The sequence below is a fragment of the Convolutriloba macropyga genome, chromosome 9, assembly GCF_964194025.1.
Source record: "Convolutriloba macropyga chromosome 9, txConMacr16.3, whole genome shotgun sequence".
NCBI classification, from domain to species: Eukaryota; Metazoa; Xenacoelomorpha; order Acoela; family Convolutidae; genus Convolutriloba; species Convolutriloba macropyga.
Genome location: NC_134476.1, coordinates 12,436,725 through 12,450,447, shown reverse-complemented (window position 1 = coordinate 12,450,447; position 13,723 = coordinate 12,436,725). Strand labels below are relative to the sequence as shown.

General features: G+C 35.1%; 1 protein-coding gene across 5 annotated transcripts in view; it reads left to right on the top strand.

The window, feature by feature from the left end:
- Window positions 1-4,955, top strand: part of LOC142345614 (calcium-transporting ATPase type 2C member 1-like) — a 65,900-nt gene extending 60,945 nt beyond the window's left edge. For 4 of the 5 annotated variants that reach the window (XR_012759349.1, XR_012759347.1, XR_012759350.1 and 1 more), the window contains one exon: window positions 4,750-4,955. Coding sequence is in view for 1 of the 5 variants with exons in the window: in XM_075397755.1 (XP_075253870.1) it covers window positions 4,750-4,759 (10 nt within the window). In the remaining 4 variants the exon portion in view is untranslated. The remainder of the gene's footprint in view (window positions 1-4,749) is intronic. The other variant, XM_075397755.1, reaches the window with a different exon arrangement.
- The last annotated feature ends 8,768 nt before the right edge of the window (window positions 4,956-13,723 follow it).

The window sequence follows — 13,723 nt, the reverse complement described above, 5'->3', positions numbered from 1 at the left end:
AAAAGTTGATTGATAAAACTGAGACAAAAATTTGTATAAGGATTTCCATAGAAAAGAAGGTTTTTCGAAATTTTAATAGGGTAGTTCTCGAAACAGCAAGTTTTCAGAAGATAATTGTTTTTTTTTGTTTTTCTGTGCCGCTCTCTAGAGGTTCTAAAAATTCAATTATTGGATGATGGTTTTCAGAAAGTGGAAAGTAGAAGCAAATCGCACGAAACTCAATTCTGAGGTGTTTTGGTATTTGTTTTTGGTTGACACTCTAATTAACAGCACAAATTAATTTCCAGATCTTGTATTAGATTTTGGAAGCTTCTTTAGTTTCCTTTGCTGTATTAGGAGTACAAATGAAAGCACTTTGTGGGTTGCAAATTCAATTTGTTCCAAAAGGGAGGAAATTTGGATTGAGATACTTTGTGATTACAATTATCTGACGTTGCAGCCACGTCGCCGAGCTTGAGCAGATCTGTCGAAAATTTTGATAATTACCATGGAACCGCAACACGCTTTTACAAAAGAGTTGACCGAGAGTTACATTCACATTCAACTTTTTCCGCTGAAACCTACCGAAGACCTCTAGAAAACCCAATGTCATGTGATTTGGCTTCAGATTTTTAATGATGAAAATTAGCCAAATGGAAATATTAACGGCAAGACATCGCAGATTTACACTAAGGAAAGTTGGCTCAATTTAAAATCTACCATTTTTATTATCTTAATTTTGTTCAATATATGGTGAGAGCCCATTTTCTATACTGCATAGATCATTTAAAAAAACTGCTTGTTTTTTTAAACTGAGCTATGCAGTATAGGAAAAGGGGTCTCGTCATTGAACAAATTTGAGATAATAAAAATGGCAGATTAAAGTGAGCCAAGTTTCTTTAGGGTGAATCTGCGATGTCTTGCCCTTAATCTTTCCATGTGGCTATCTTTTTGGCATCAAAAATTCTGGTGCCAAATCATATGACATGGGGTTTTCTAGAGGTTTTTAGTAGGTCTCAGCGGTAAAAGTTGGATGTGAAATGTCAGTCTCATTCCACTTTTTTGTAAAAGCGTGTTGCAGTTCTGTGGTGATTCTCATAAGCATAAGAACGGGATGAATGGTTTTATCAATTTTGTTCTATTAATTTTTTAATTTTCGTTCTCTTTTTAAAAATTCTAAAGATTTTTTGGTTTGTTTCTGCCCTACCGTTTAATGTTCAGTATGCTGTCTAAAATTGAGGATTATTTTTTGAGGAGAACTTTTTACTATTTTTGACAATTTATTTTATTTTCATCATATAGTAGTTATTATTTTTCATTTCAGTTTTTCAATTGATTTTATGAAATAATTTTTAACTGCAAATTGATGGTGCTGAATTTTTTGTACTCTAGTTTTGCTTCTTTTATCAATTTTTTTGGATTTATAATTTGGAGAAGTTTCAAAACTGTCGCTCTGCTTCGGTTGGAAACGCTAATGCTAATTAAAATCGAGAGCTGTGGAACCATAGCCAATCGTTTTCTTAAATTTGTTCATGTTACTGCCACTTAGGCCGGCAGTTTAAAATCAATAGCTTTGAGAAATTTTCTTGCGCTTGGAAATTATTATTTAAATTACACTTTCGCCAAAAAACATGTTTGTTTTAGCTACAGAGACGGATTTTCAAGGTATTCTGTATTAATGGGGATAGCATTATTCGATTGTTTCTACCAATTGAGATTTTTTCCAATTGTTTTTTGAATAGCTGCCGTCAGGCTCTCAGTGGCTATTATTTAGGTGTTCTCCTGTTTTTTTTTCGCTTTGCCTTTTGTTAACGTTTTTCGTTTAACATAAGTCAGGATTTTAACGTTTGATATTGGCGCACTTCACTCACTGTTTCTACTGAATGAATTTCAAATTTTTTCACGCATTCAATTAAGCAATGTGATGAATACTGTGAAAGTCAAAAGTTCATAATCAAAAGAGAGGGGATAAACTGATAAAGACCGGTCATTAAGTCATTGAGAATTAGGTTATCAAAATTCATTAGAGTGCCTGCTAGCTGACGTTGGTATTAAGCTTGTTAGCTTTCAGTTTAGAAGCTGAATTACGCATAGTTATAGAATGCAACGGAAACTGCACGCCAAATTAGAACACTTTTTGACATTGAAAAAATAAACAGAAAAAAATTTGATAAATTTATTTTTCTTTTCATCTGTTTCAATCGCGATGTGAATCAAGCGCCTCAACGGTGGCTATTTTCCGGCAATCTGCCGGCTATGTTTAAAAAATTTTCCCGTCAAATTATGTACCATTATTCAAAGTTCTAGAACCAGTTAATAATTGAATATCTGTTAGTGGAGAATATTTTCAATCCATTATTAACTAAAATCAAGAACATTGATCAAGAACGCCCAAAGTTTGTATAAAAATGAGACAAAAGGTTGTGTACAAAAACTTCTAATAGAAAGCAGATTTGTTAAAAATAATGAGTTTTAGGGTAATTTTGGAAACAGCAAGTTTTATCATTTAACTTTTTTTTAAATTCTATGGTGCACTCAAAACATTTTGAGAACTTCGTTAAACGTGTAAAGCAAAGTTGTGTATAACAATAGCTCTACCGCACACTGAGATGATATACTTTGACAAAATTTACAGTAGAAGCAAAGTTCACGAAGCATTGTTTTCAGGTATTTTTTGTTTTGGTTTTTGGTTGACACTCTAATAAACACTACAAATTGATTTTCAGATCTTGAATTAGTTTGGAGAAGCTTTTTTCACAGTTTCCTTCGCTGTATTAGGCGTACAAATGACAGCACTTTATGGGTTACTATTTCAATTTCTTCTTTATGGGAAATTGTGAGTTTTAGGTAGGTTTTCTGTTATTGCAGTCACCTAAAGTTTCAGGCACTTAACGTTTCAGGCACAAACGTTTCAGGAAGAACGTTTAAAAAAATATGTAAACGTTCTTCAGGCCTGGTTTCAACTGAGCTATGCAATATGGAAAACGGTGTCATATTTTAAACTCACTTAAGACAATATAAATGGCAGAGGTTAACGTCGGGCCGACTTTTCTTAAGGTACTTCTGCGGTGTTTGGCCATTTTTCTTTCCTTTTGGAATTCTTGGCTATTTTTCGATCATAAAAAATTCTGCGACCGAAGTTTTAGAAATTGGTTTTTCGAGAGGTCATTAGTGTATCACAGGGAAAAAGTTAGTAGTAAAATCTCTTAGTCTCAGTAATATTTTAGGTTGTGTTTTTGTCCGGTTTGGTCGTAGTTTATGGAAAGTAAGGAACGGAAAACAATTTTTTGTCTATTGGAAGGGACTATGATTTTCTATTGACTTTTTCCCCATTTTTGCTTTACGATTTGTTTGGTTTGCTTTGACTGTTTTTTGTTCAGTAAGCTGTCACAATGACAAAAATTTGGAAATATTATGAGCCTCAGAATCATGTTTTAACATTTATGACAAATTTGTCTGTTTCCATTCTAAAGTAGTTATTAATTTTCAATACAGCTTTTGAGTTAAATTTAGGTATTACTTGACAGCAGCAAATTTTTGGTGCTAGGTTCACTGTTTCGATAGTTGTATGGGTTTGAATTTGTTGTCTGCATCAATCTTTTTGCAATCTTTTGGTCACGCTTCAATCATTCGAAACAGCATTTTTCCCCTTTTTTGTGACTAGAAACGCTTCTATATTTAGCATTATTTTCAGCTGAATAATGTGATCAGGTTTCCGGTCATATATCACCCACCTCGCTCAAAAAATTAACTCTCTTAATGAATGAATTTAAACTTTTGATTCAAACTCTGATTGAAAATAATCTGACTGCAAACAAATTAAACATCTAAAATTTAACTTACCTCTATTCCTTGTGCGTGCGCATTTATTATTCAAATAGACAAATAGAAGTTGAAAAGGAAATTAGAAGAAGAACATCATATTTAAAATCTTTTTCTTTCGCCACGTGCTTCAATCCCAACAAAGGTCATGATAGATATGTTATAGATATTTATTTGTCTTTTTCGCACATCTATGTGACCCCTACTTGACTGTTTTCTGCATCAATTAATGTGCTATCAATTAATTTGTACACCCGTGAATATGTTCACCAGGAAATTTTTTTGCCAACAGCGTCAAAAAGTTTCCTACTAATCATTTGTCTGAAATTTCAGATCTGGTTTAGAATTCACGGCACTGAACTTACGCAGTGCACGAAGTAATATGGCACATTCTTTTTCTGTACAAATAATACTTTATAACCTGAATGAAAAATTTAAATCCTTTCTCTCACATCCCTATTTTATCACAACATCATTAATTAATCATTTTTTGAATTTTTGAATTAAATGAACTCTTATTTCTTGCAAAAGTTCGAAATCTATCGCATGATATAATCCGAGATTTCTCGGAAAAATTCTAAACTCAAAATTTTATGTAAAATTGTTTCTAATTTTGGTTCAAGACAACCACTTTGGAATAGCATAGAAAAACCATCTAAAGATAAGATTTTATTGAAATTTGTTGGAAATAAAAATATTAAGAAATTTGCTCAAGAAATTTATAAAAAGGGCACCATCAAATTTAACTGATATTTGCCCTACATCGGCCATAAAGTATGCAAAATTTGTCAACTTTCAGATCACAAAGTTAAAGAGGCAGTTTTTCGTTAATGAGTCACTGAAAACTTCGGAAGCAATTCGTGATAAAATTGTAAATTCGCTTAAAACGGCAATCAAAGTTGATCTTTTATTTACTTGAATGATTCTATCAACTGATATTTGTTTCAGGTTCTACTGAGCTGAGTTCTATCACACACAACAGCAACACAGCAACAGATTAGTGTTCACTCGTCTGCACTTTGCCCAATCTTGTATCCTCGACAGTTAAGCTTTGATCACACAACTTTGAAACCCAATTCGAACTCTGATCGTTTCCTCGCAAGAACTTCGAACCATACCCAGGTTAATTGGGACGGCTATCAGCTAAAGCTCGCACATGCAATGCATCACCTTTCAAGGGCTCTTGTTAGGGTTTTAGTAGATAACTGTTCAAGTTCGTCTAAGGATTGAACAGTTATCATTTCCGGCACTGCGATGTTGCCCCCACCCCACTGTTGCCCCCACCATCCCCCCTCAGGCTCCGGTGCAAGCCCCCCGCCCCCATGGCTACGCTCGAGCAACCGATCGCTAAAAAACTCGCAATTTCATACTAATTTTCACAATTTTTTTCAAGTTTTTTGAAAATTTTTGTCATTTTTGAGTTTTTTCTGCCCTAGGTGTCAAGGAACCTCCTGTAGGGTATTATAATAGGTTACTGTAGTTTCTAGTAGTAGTGGAATGGTTGCAGCATTTTAACATCGCGAATTTTAGCATTTTTTTAACAAATTTTGCTTTTTTTTTTCAATTTTGACATTTATTGTCATTATTAAGGTTTTTCAGACTTTTCACGGAAAAATTTTATGTTAAGCTAATATCATTTATCTTACGGGTTTGCAGTGATCGGATCAAAAATGTGCACGAAAACGTTGCTTAACCAGTCGAGGTAAATATTAACAGAAAACCCAAAATATTCTAGCTAGATATCGTGCGTAGTGGGACAAATTTTGTTTTTTTCTGCTACAGTAACGGCACTTGCAGACTTGCTTTCGCGTAATTAATGTATAGAGTCTCTGAGGAGGTGGTGAATTTTTGTAAGATCACCACTAAAATTTAGCTTCAGTTATACACAAGGTTAGCAAGTTCTCCGCTAAAAACTATATAATATTTTTGCATTGCAAAAAAAAAGTTTATTGTTCTAGTTACAGTTAATCTTTATTGTAACTCTTCCCCAAAACATGAGAATTGAATGCCTGTAAGTGATCGCTAATGAATTCTAACTCTGGTGTAGAGGGCTATTCTATAATGGAAAACAGTTGGGAGTATTTTTCAAGATATCTGATCAATACTAGCAGCTCAGCTGAAATTTTGCTAAAATCAAACTCCCTTTTTTGGTTGAGTGCAATAAATTCAGCTGCCACATATTATTGCTTAGCCCTCTTTTTGGTGAGTCTTAATTGAAGTCCAAGTGTTCTCTTGCCATTGGGGAGGAGAAAATGCACACAACTCCCCTATTATTTCGCGAGCTCGACGTTTATCTAAGCTTGCGTGGAATTTGGCGGGCACTGCTGACGAAGTGGCTAAACTTTACTAGTATCTTACAATTAACTAGTGAGATGAGAATAAATGGTTGTAGCTAAGTATAGATATTTACTTTTGTTTACAGTAGAATTTTATATTTACTGTTGAAAAAATAAGAATTCTAATCAATCAAATGACCAGTTTAACAAATTTAACCAAGATGGAAATGTATTTGATACAAACGAACTTTTATGCTCATTAGTTTGCGTATCGTTTTTGCTGCAACGTAAGCTAGAAAGAATTCTAGAAAGATTTAAGCAATGAAATTAATCAGTCGCTAATGAACAGAGAACGAATGAAACTTTGCTCCGCCAACAACATCTATTCAAATCGAGTAGGCCTCAAAGACTGCACCAATAGCGACAACTCTTGGTTTTCGGTTGCTTCGGTTTATTCAAGGCACCCAAGATAAGCGTGGAGTGAGCCTCGTTGTCTTTGCGCCTCTCAAAGTCAAGTAAAAACTGCGCCATCTTGTCTTCCCCTTTTAACGCCTGCGTAGTAAAACCAAATCATATTGTTTAAAGCAATTGATAAGGTTGCAAGATCTTAGCCGGAGCAAACATGTCAAGGATTTGAATTATGCTTTGTTGTAGGCTCTGAATAACTATATGCTGTGAGTAGTAACTATTGCTCCAGTTCATGAAGTAATTAATTGTTCAAGGGCGACATACAGCGCAACAACGTGTGCTTTGGTGTTACTAATGGATACTGTAAGCTAATGCAGGCTAGTCGGCAACTATAGCAAGTAGTTGCGCAATTTTTCTGATTAAATAGTTCTTTCGGTTCCTTCTCTAGATCTATCGAAGGAGCATAGTTAGCGTTAGAGAGAAATTTATCCTTAATCCCAGTACCCGACAGCCTGTTATCAGTTTTTGGTCCTATATATGCACTATTTGCCTAATATTGGCTGTGAGAAGGCGTGGAGAATTGCGTACAGTACAAAGCAAAGTAAAAGAACGTTCTAAATTCCGTAACATAAAAATGGCGTTTCGTTTCTAATGCGTTTTTCCCACCTTGTTGATCGAACTTCGCGACATCGAAATATCTGGAGAAATCGTGGAATGCTGCAGAAGCAAGGAAAACAGTTTTTGCAGTTTTTTATAGAACGCCATTGGAAATATTATAGTGTTGCAACTATCGAACGGTAGCTTTCCGGGATACTTCGCCTTAAAGCATGATCAAAAAACTATTTTGCTTATTATTGTCATTCTAAATTTTTTCGATGCATAAAGATCAATCCAACCAACAAATGAAGAACAAAAACATCATTAATTTGAATGAATTAATTTTTAGAAAGATCTAATCGAACGTTACTATTTTGAGATTTGTGAAAAATGTAATTTTTTTCGTGACAAAGGAAAACAATAAAAAAGACCTTTTAATCAGGTGAAATTGAATGAATACTTAGAATTTTTTTCAAAAATAGTATTAAAAACCACCTTTGAGAATTAAACCCCATTTCGCGAAAAATAACTCGATTAACAATTGCGGGAGCAGACAGATATGATGACCTCAATACGACCATATCATGGTGAAATTTACAATTTGAAAACATAAGATCTTGCGAAAAGAGTCCAAAGTAGCTGAGCTTGATATCGGATGAAGCTGACACTTTCTTTGGCTGAAACTACTCTTCGGACCCATACATCGCAGCAGAGGAAGTTGTCCCATGGAAAAATGAAGAGGTTGGACGTGATTATTTATGAACGGTTTTGATGGCAATCTCAATTGTCCAGAATTCAGTTTGAACTTAGATTAGGTAATATTCTTGATAGGGGGCGGATTTGTCATCCCTCTTATGCGTGGTATTGCGCCATAACAAAAGGTAAACAGGAGCACAGAGATACACTAAGGCTAATGATTGATCTTGAAAATTGCCTGGAACTGCGAGCGTGAAATGAAATTTGATCTTGAGTTCACGGGATGAGGTTCTTTGAATAAATAGTAGTTCCACGCTTATGTTGACATAAAATCTAGATTACTTGGATTCCTCAACAAGCACCTGTTGATAATAATTCACAGTGACATTTTGGCGATCTGAAGTGCTACCGCTATCAAGCACACCTAGAAAGGTCTTTCTTAGCAAGCCAACTAGAAGTTTTGACAATCACCGATAAGGTTTTGGGAGTACTTGAGAGACAGTTATTGAAGACATCAGCTGAGTATGGTTTCACAAAAGTTCTAATTGAACTTTTCTTGCTAGGTGTTCAAAATCAGCGTCAGGCGGACGTTTTTTCGAAGAAAATGGTGCGTGGCATGAAAATTGCAATGACAATTAATCAACTTTACTTCTAAACAAACCGGACAAATCCTTTTTGTTACCGAGCTTTAAATTTATCCAAAGTCACTACTTACGGTTACGGTTTACCTATTTTAAGGATTCCTTTATCTACAACACAACAGAAGCGAAAATACTACAATGCAAGTGAGGTTTCAGATTTACTACTGAAGGGAGATGGTATTTCTGTTGGTATTTACTACATGAGATGGTATTTCGCTCGGAGACTATGATAATCATTTCGTTATGGCTTTTGATCTTACATCACTGAGGAAGCTTCTCATGATTTCATTCAACCGTAAATAACCAACTGTTCAACATCAGTTAACCTCACATTCTCCTGAGCAACGTCACAGACAGGAACATCCATGGAACATCCCTTCACAGCCATTTGCTTCTACTATGCAGACGACGAAACGACATACATTTCGCTTGTCCTCTGGGATACCCTATTGAAAACTACCAACAAGTTTTCAAACGATTCTCTCAAATGTATTCACAAAGCAAACGAGGATTCAAATCACAAACTATTCAACCCATGGAGTCTGTTCTCTTTGGTCTGTTTTTATGGATCTATTTATACAGCTGATAATTCGTTTAGTTCTAAAGTTTCACCATTGATTTTTATGAACGACAATGGTTTAATGCTATTAAGCGAGCACATGTGATATAAATTTAAAACGTTCACCATTGTTTACCAAAGTTGCAGGGGATAAAACATTAGCGAAAACGTTTAAATCAAGTTATTACTACTATCTATTGAAATTTCGAATCTACAATCATCAAACTTGAAATCAAATTCTCCAAAAGCACTTTGCATTATGTTCTGATCTACATGAAACTACAACACGAGGAGAACAAAAAAGAACATTTGTTATACGATTATGTTATCAAGCGGTAATAAGTTAGTTTGAGTCTGTTGAGTCCCTTTGTAGTGCGATTGAACACAAACTTGTTGTAAATTGTTTCTTGAATGTCGTTCTTGTGTTTTCAGGCTGTGAAAAATATTGTTTAAAACCTTGAAGTCAAATTTTTCATTATGTGTCCCACAGCAACAGGAAACTATTAATTTTAAAGGTTTTTCGACACCAAAAGTTTTTTCAATGTTGCTTCTAAATTTCTGAACATCTGATAAAAACAACAAAATTCGTTGACTAAGAATCTAATCATCATCCTCATTGGGCTTGTTCAATGACAGGAACATGTATGTGCCGGTATTATCATAGGTCATTGACACGGAGTATTATCATAGGTCATTGATACGGAGTAAGCAGAAAACGTACAGTCTGTTTCAATTGCTGATGTCATAGCTCAAAAAACAGAACTTATCTCTTTTGTCTCAACTTAGGAAATGAATTATTTTCTCTCCAATACTCAATACCTACTACGCGTATGATCTTAGATCAGCTCATAAAAATAACAAGACATGTAGATACTCCGTAAGCTTTCTTACACACAGACACAAACACACACACAATCATAGTCCAAATACATGCACTAGACATCGCACCCAGTAGTTGTTTTTTTTTCAATTGAAGGCTAGTGTGAGCGAGTATTGTACAGTTTACAAAATGAAGCTTGTTCAAGTTGAAAAATCTTTTTGCTATATTAGAACAAAATGGTTTCTCGACTATGATTCTCCAAGAGTCCGAGTTTTCGGCAGCAAATGTTTATTTCCTGAAAAAATAAACGTTGATGTGCAGTCGTCATTGAACAAAATGTTGAAAACAGTCGGTGGGTGGACGGCAATTAAATGTTGCTTCCAAATACGTCTACTATCACCTATTTCCCTTTTTATTAGAAACAAGATCATCACTTGGAAGCCTCGAACCGGTTGACCTAATTCTTGGACTTGAAAGAGAATTTATTTCAGAGCCTACTACTCTCGACAGTTCATTTCTGAAATCTCTCAATGAAATGCCTTGTTCAACCGTCCCTGTTTATGAGAATCAAGCAGGTACAATTTGTGATTTACGTCAGTTAGATTCTACATATCGGATAAAAAACCTAGAAAAACAAAATGATTTAACAAAACAAGCAATATCAAGGCTCTCAAAGAACTATGGACCTAGTTAGTTCTACGCCGCCGTCTCTTTTCGAAAGCTGAATGAAAAAACTCCCCTGTTCACATTTCGCAACCATGGCTGCCTTTGATGACATTAGTTTGTACAGTACTATAGATATTACGATGCAACGTCAGTCATCGCTCATAAAAGAAACACCACCAATTACAATTGCTCCCCCAAAAAACATATTTAAGCGAAGTTAGAGCGATAGAGTTCTTTTCTATGAAGAAGATCCAGGCAAAAACAAAAACTCTGAGCAATGGATAAAATTCCGGGTTAATTTTGTGAGTGAGCGTCTGTGTGTAGTAGAATTTCTTTATAATTTCAAAAACATTCAATTATAATTTTTTTTGCGGCCTCTACATACCTATCAACTATTTCAAAGCATGCAGTTTTCTTTTCAAATGAGCGCATTGAACACCGAATTTTTGAAAATTGTTAGTTCAGGTCGTAGTTTTTAAGGCTTTGTGATAATGTTGACTTGTTTCAACTTTATATAGTGAAACTTTTCTAAAACAAAATATTTTCTCTGTATATAAGACATGCAAAAGAAGTTCAATTAATGGAATGAAAATCTTGGTTATTAAAAAAACAAACAGTTAGCAATAAACAAAAGTCAGTCATGTTGCTACCGGCCGAAGCAGGTCGATTTCCTCCACCAACGCCGAGGCATCTTGGGACACAGACACTCTGCATTTGAAGTGCCTCCACGAGCCTCGCAGTCTGACGTTTCTGGGAATCGATGGTAGCGGCCATAAAATATTGAGAGGCAAAAAGCCTCTCCCTCTGGTTTTCTTGCTCATTGTCAATTGAACTCCACACCTCTACACTCGCTGGAGTCTGTGTCGCTGCATCTCTCCGACTTCGATATGCAACACGTATTGTACTCCAACGGGGCTGCCTTTCATCTAATCACGAGGACATTTGAATTGTATTAGGCTTTCTCATTTTGTATTGGTAAGGTTAAGCATTGGTAAGGTTTTGTTGAGGTTAACCATTGTACTAAATTATTACAGTTATATTCCTATTTAACTTTTTCCGTGAGTAACAATTGAGAAATCATTGCCTTGAAGTAAAAGAGGCTACGCCAAGACTTATGTTTTGGTGTCAAAACTTAACTTTAACCAAACAGAATCATATTAAAGCCCCTTTGGATATTTTAATCATAAGTTTGCTTATGGTTTGTATTCACTTAGGTATACATAAAAGGTTGTGTAGGTGAAACAATAATCAGGTATGTAGGACTATATACTTTTTTAGGTTTTGAGAAACTAATAAAATCAAGAGAAACTGGAAACAAAAAAAGCCTAATTCTCAGTCACTTTTTCCTTGAGCAAAATCCTACGCAATTTTTTTTACCACAAACACAGCTCCAGGAAAAATTGTAATAATAAAATGATATTAACAAGTTAAGCACAAAAACTCTTAATCTCTCAGCAACTAGTTGTTCTTTCTTTTTTATTCTCTATAGTAGAGCACAGAAACTAATAACGCTGCAAAAATAACTCTTCCTTGTCCTCACTTCAATCGAGAACTCTCCGACAAAGGAAGTATACATCTAATTAATAAAGTAGAGACGGAGCGCCCTATCAAATTTCAAAAATTAAATCATTCTCGGACTCACTGGTCACTGCCGCAGCCACCTCGTAGGGAAAATATCGTGAGTGTATACATATGCTGCATATACTTCATGAGCAAGGAAGACTTTTCCGACAGATGAAAAACAAGCTCGGATTACCTATATGGCATACGGATGCGACAACGCAAACCTAATCTCCAAATACACTTTGCATTATTTCTAAAGTTCTTCATAAATCTGCGGCATGAGAACAAAAAAGAACATTTGTTATACGGTTGATAGTAACGAGCGGTAATATGATAGTTTGAGTGTGCTGAGTTAGCTTGTAGTGCGTTTGAACAAAAAAAAATTGTGTTAAACCCTTTCCTGAATGTCGCCCTGGTGTTTCCAGGCTGTGAAATTTATTGTATAAAACCGATGTAGTCAATTTTTCCGTTATGTGTCCCACAGCAACCTAATCTTTCACATCTGAAATCAGCTCCTTGAAGCATGTGAACAGTCATCGTAAACTGAAGCGTTTTGACATTAATGTCTTCGCGGTTCGGTAGAAGATTTTTCATTTCAATCAAAACATGATAATGAAAATGTCAGACGGTGTTGTTTTCACTCATATAATTGCTTGTGTCATCTGTTGCGTGTTTTGCGTCAGCATAACTGACTCGGTCGTTATTTGGAGAAAAAACCATTTCCGGTAATGTATAGCAAATCTAAATCTTGAAAGGTTTTGAAACTTTTGGAAAAAATCTTGAGACTGTTCACACATAGCTTTACGATGTTGTGGTTTTTGAAACACAATTAATGATTTCTCAATCACGATATCTATTCAAGTTATAAAATTTGGAGGTTGGCAATTTTTTTCTTATTCATCTGACTGAATCGCTCTCTTCTTCAATCTTCGCGAAGATTTTTGCGTAGTACTTGCTCTTAGCTCCTCATTGGAGTTTTTGACACCAATCGCTTTATTTCTTTCAGTTTCGCTGCTAACTTTCTGAAACCCTGATAAAGAGAACAAAATTCGTTGACTAAAACTCAAATCGTCAACCTCATTGCGCTTGTACAATGTCAGAAAAACATATGTACCGGTATTCTTATAAGTCTTTACATAAGCTCTATCTGTTCGTTTTTTGCTCTCACAGATTGATAAAGAGTTTTTCACAACCTTTATCAATTGGTGATGTCATAGCTTAGATAATGGAAGTTAGTTCTGTTGTTTCAACTTAGGAAATGAACCCTTTTCTCGCCAATACTCAATACCTACGATTCGTATAACTTTAGACCAGCTCGTTAAATTATCAAGACTTGTTGACACTCCCTAGTCTTTCTCGCACACACAAACACACACACACAATCATAGTTTAAATAAATCTACTAGACACCGCATCCAGTAGTTATATTTTAAGCTAAAGGCAAGTCCAACCGAGTATTATAAACTTCAAACTTGTTCAAAATTAAAAGCGTTTTGCTATTTCAGAGCAAAATGCTTTTCGCGGCTTTAATTCTCCAAAGGCGCAAGTTTTCTGCTACAAAAGTTTATTTCTCGAAAGTTAGCAATGTCGATGTGCAGCCGTCTTTGAACCAAATTGTGAAAAAAAACGGTGGGTGAACGTCAATAAAATTTTGCTCCCTACTATCACCTTTTTCTCTTTTTATCAGAAACAAGAT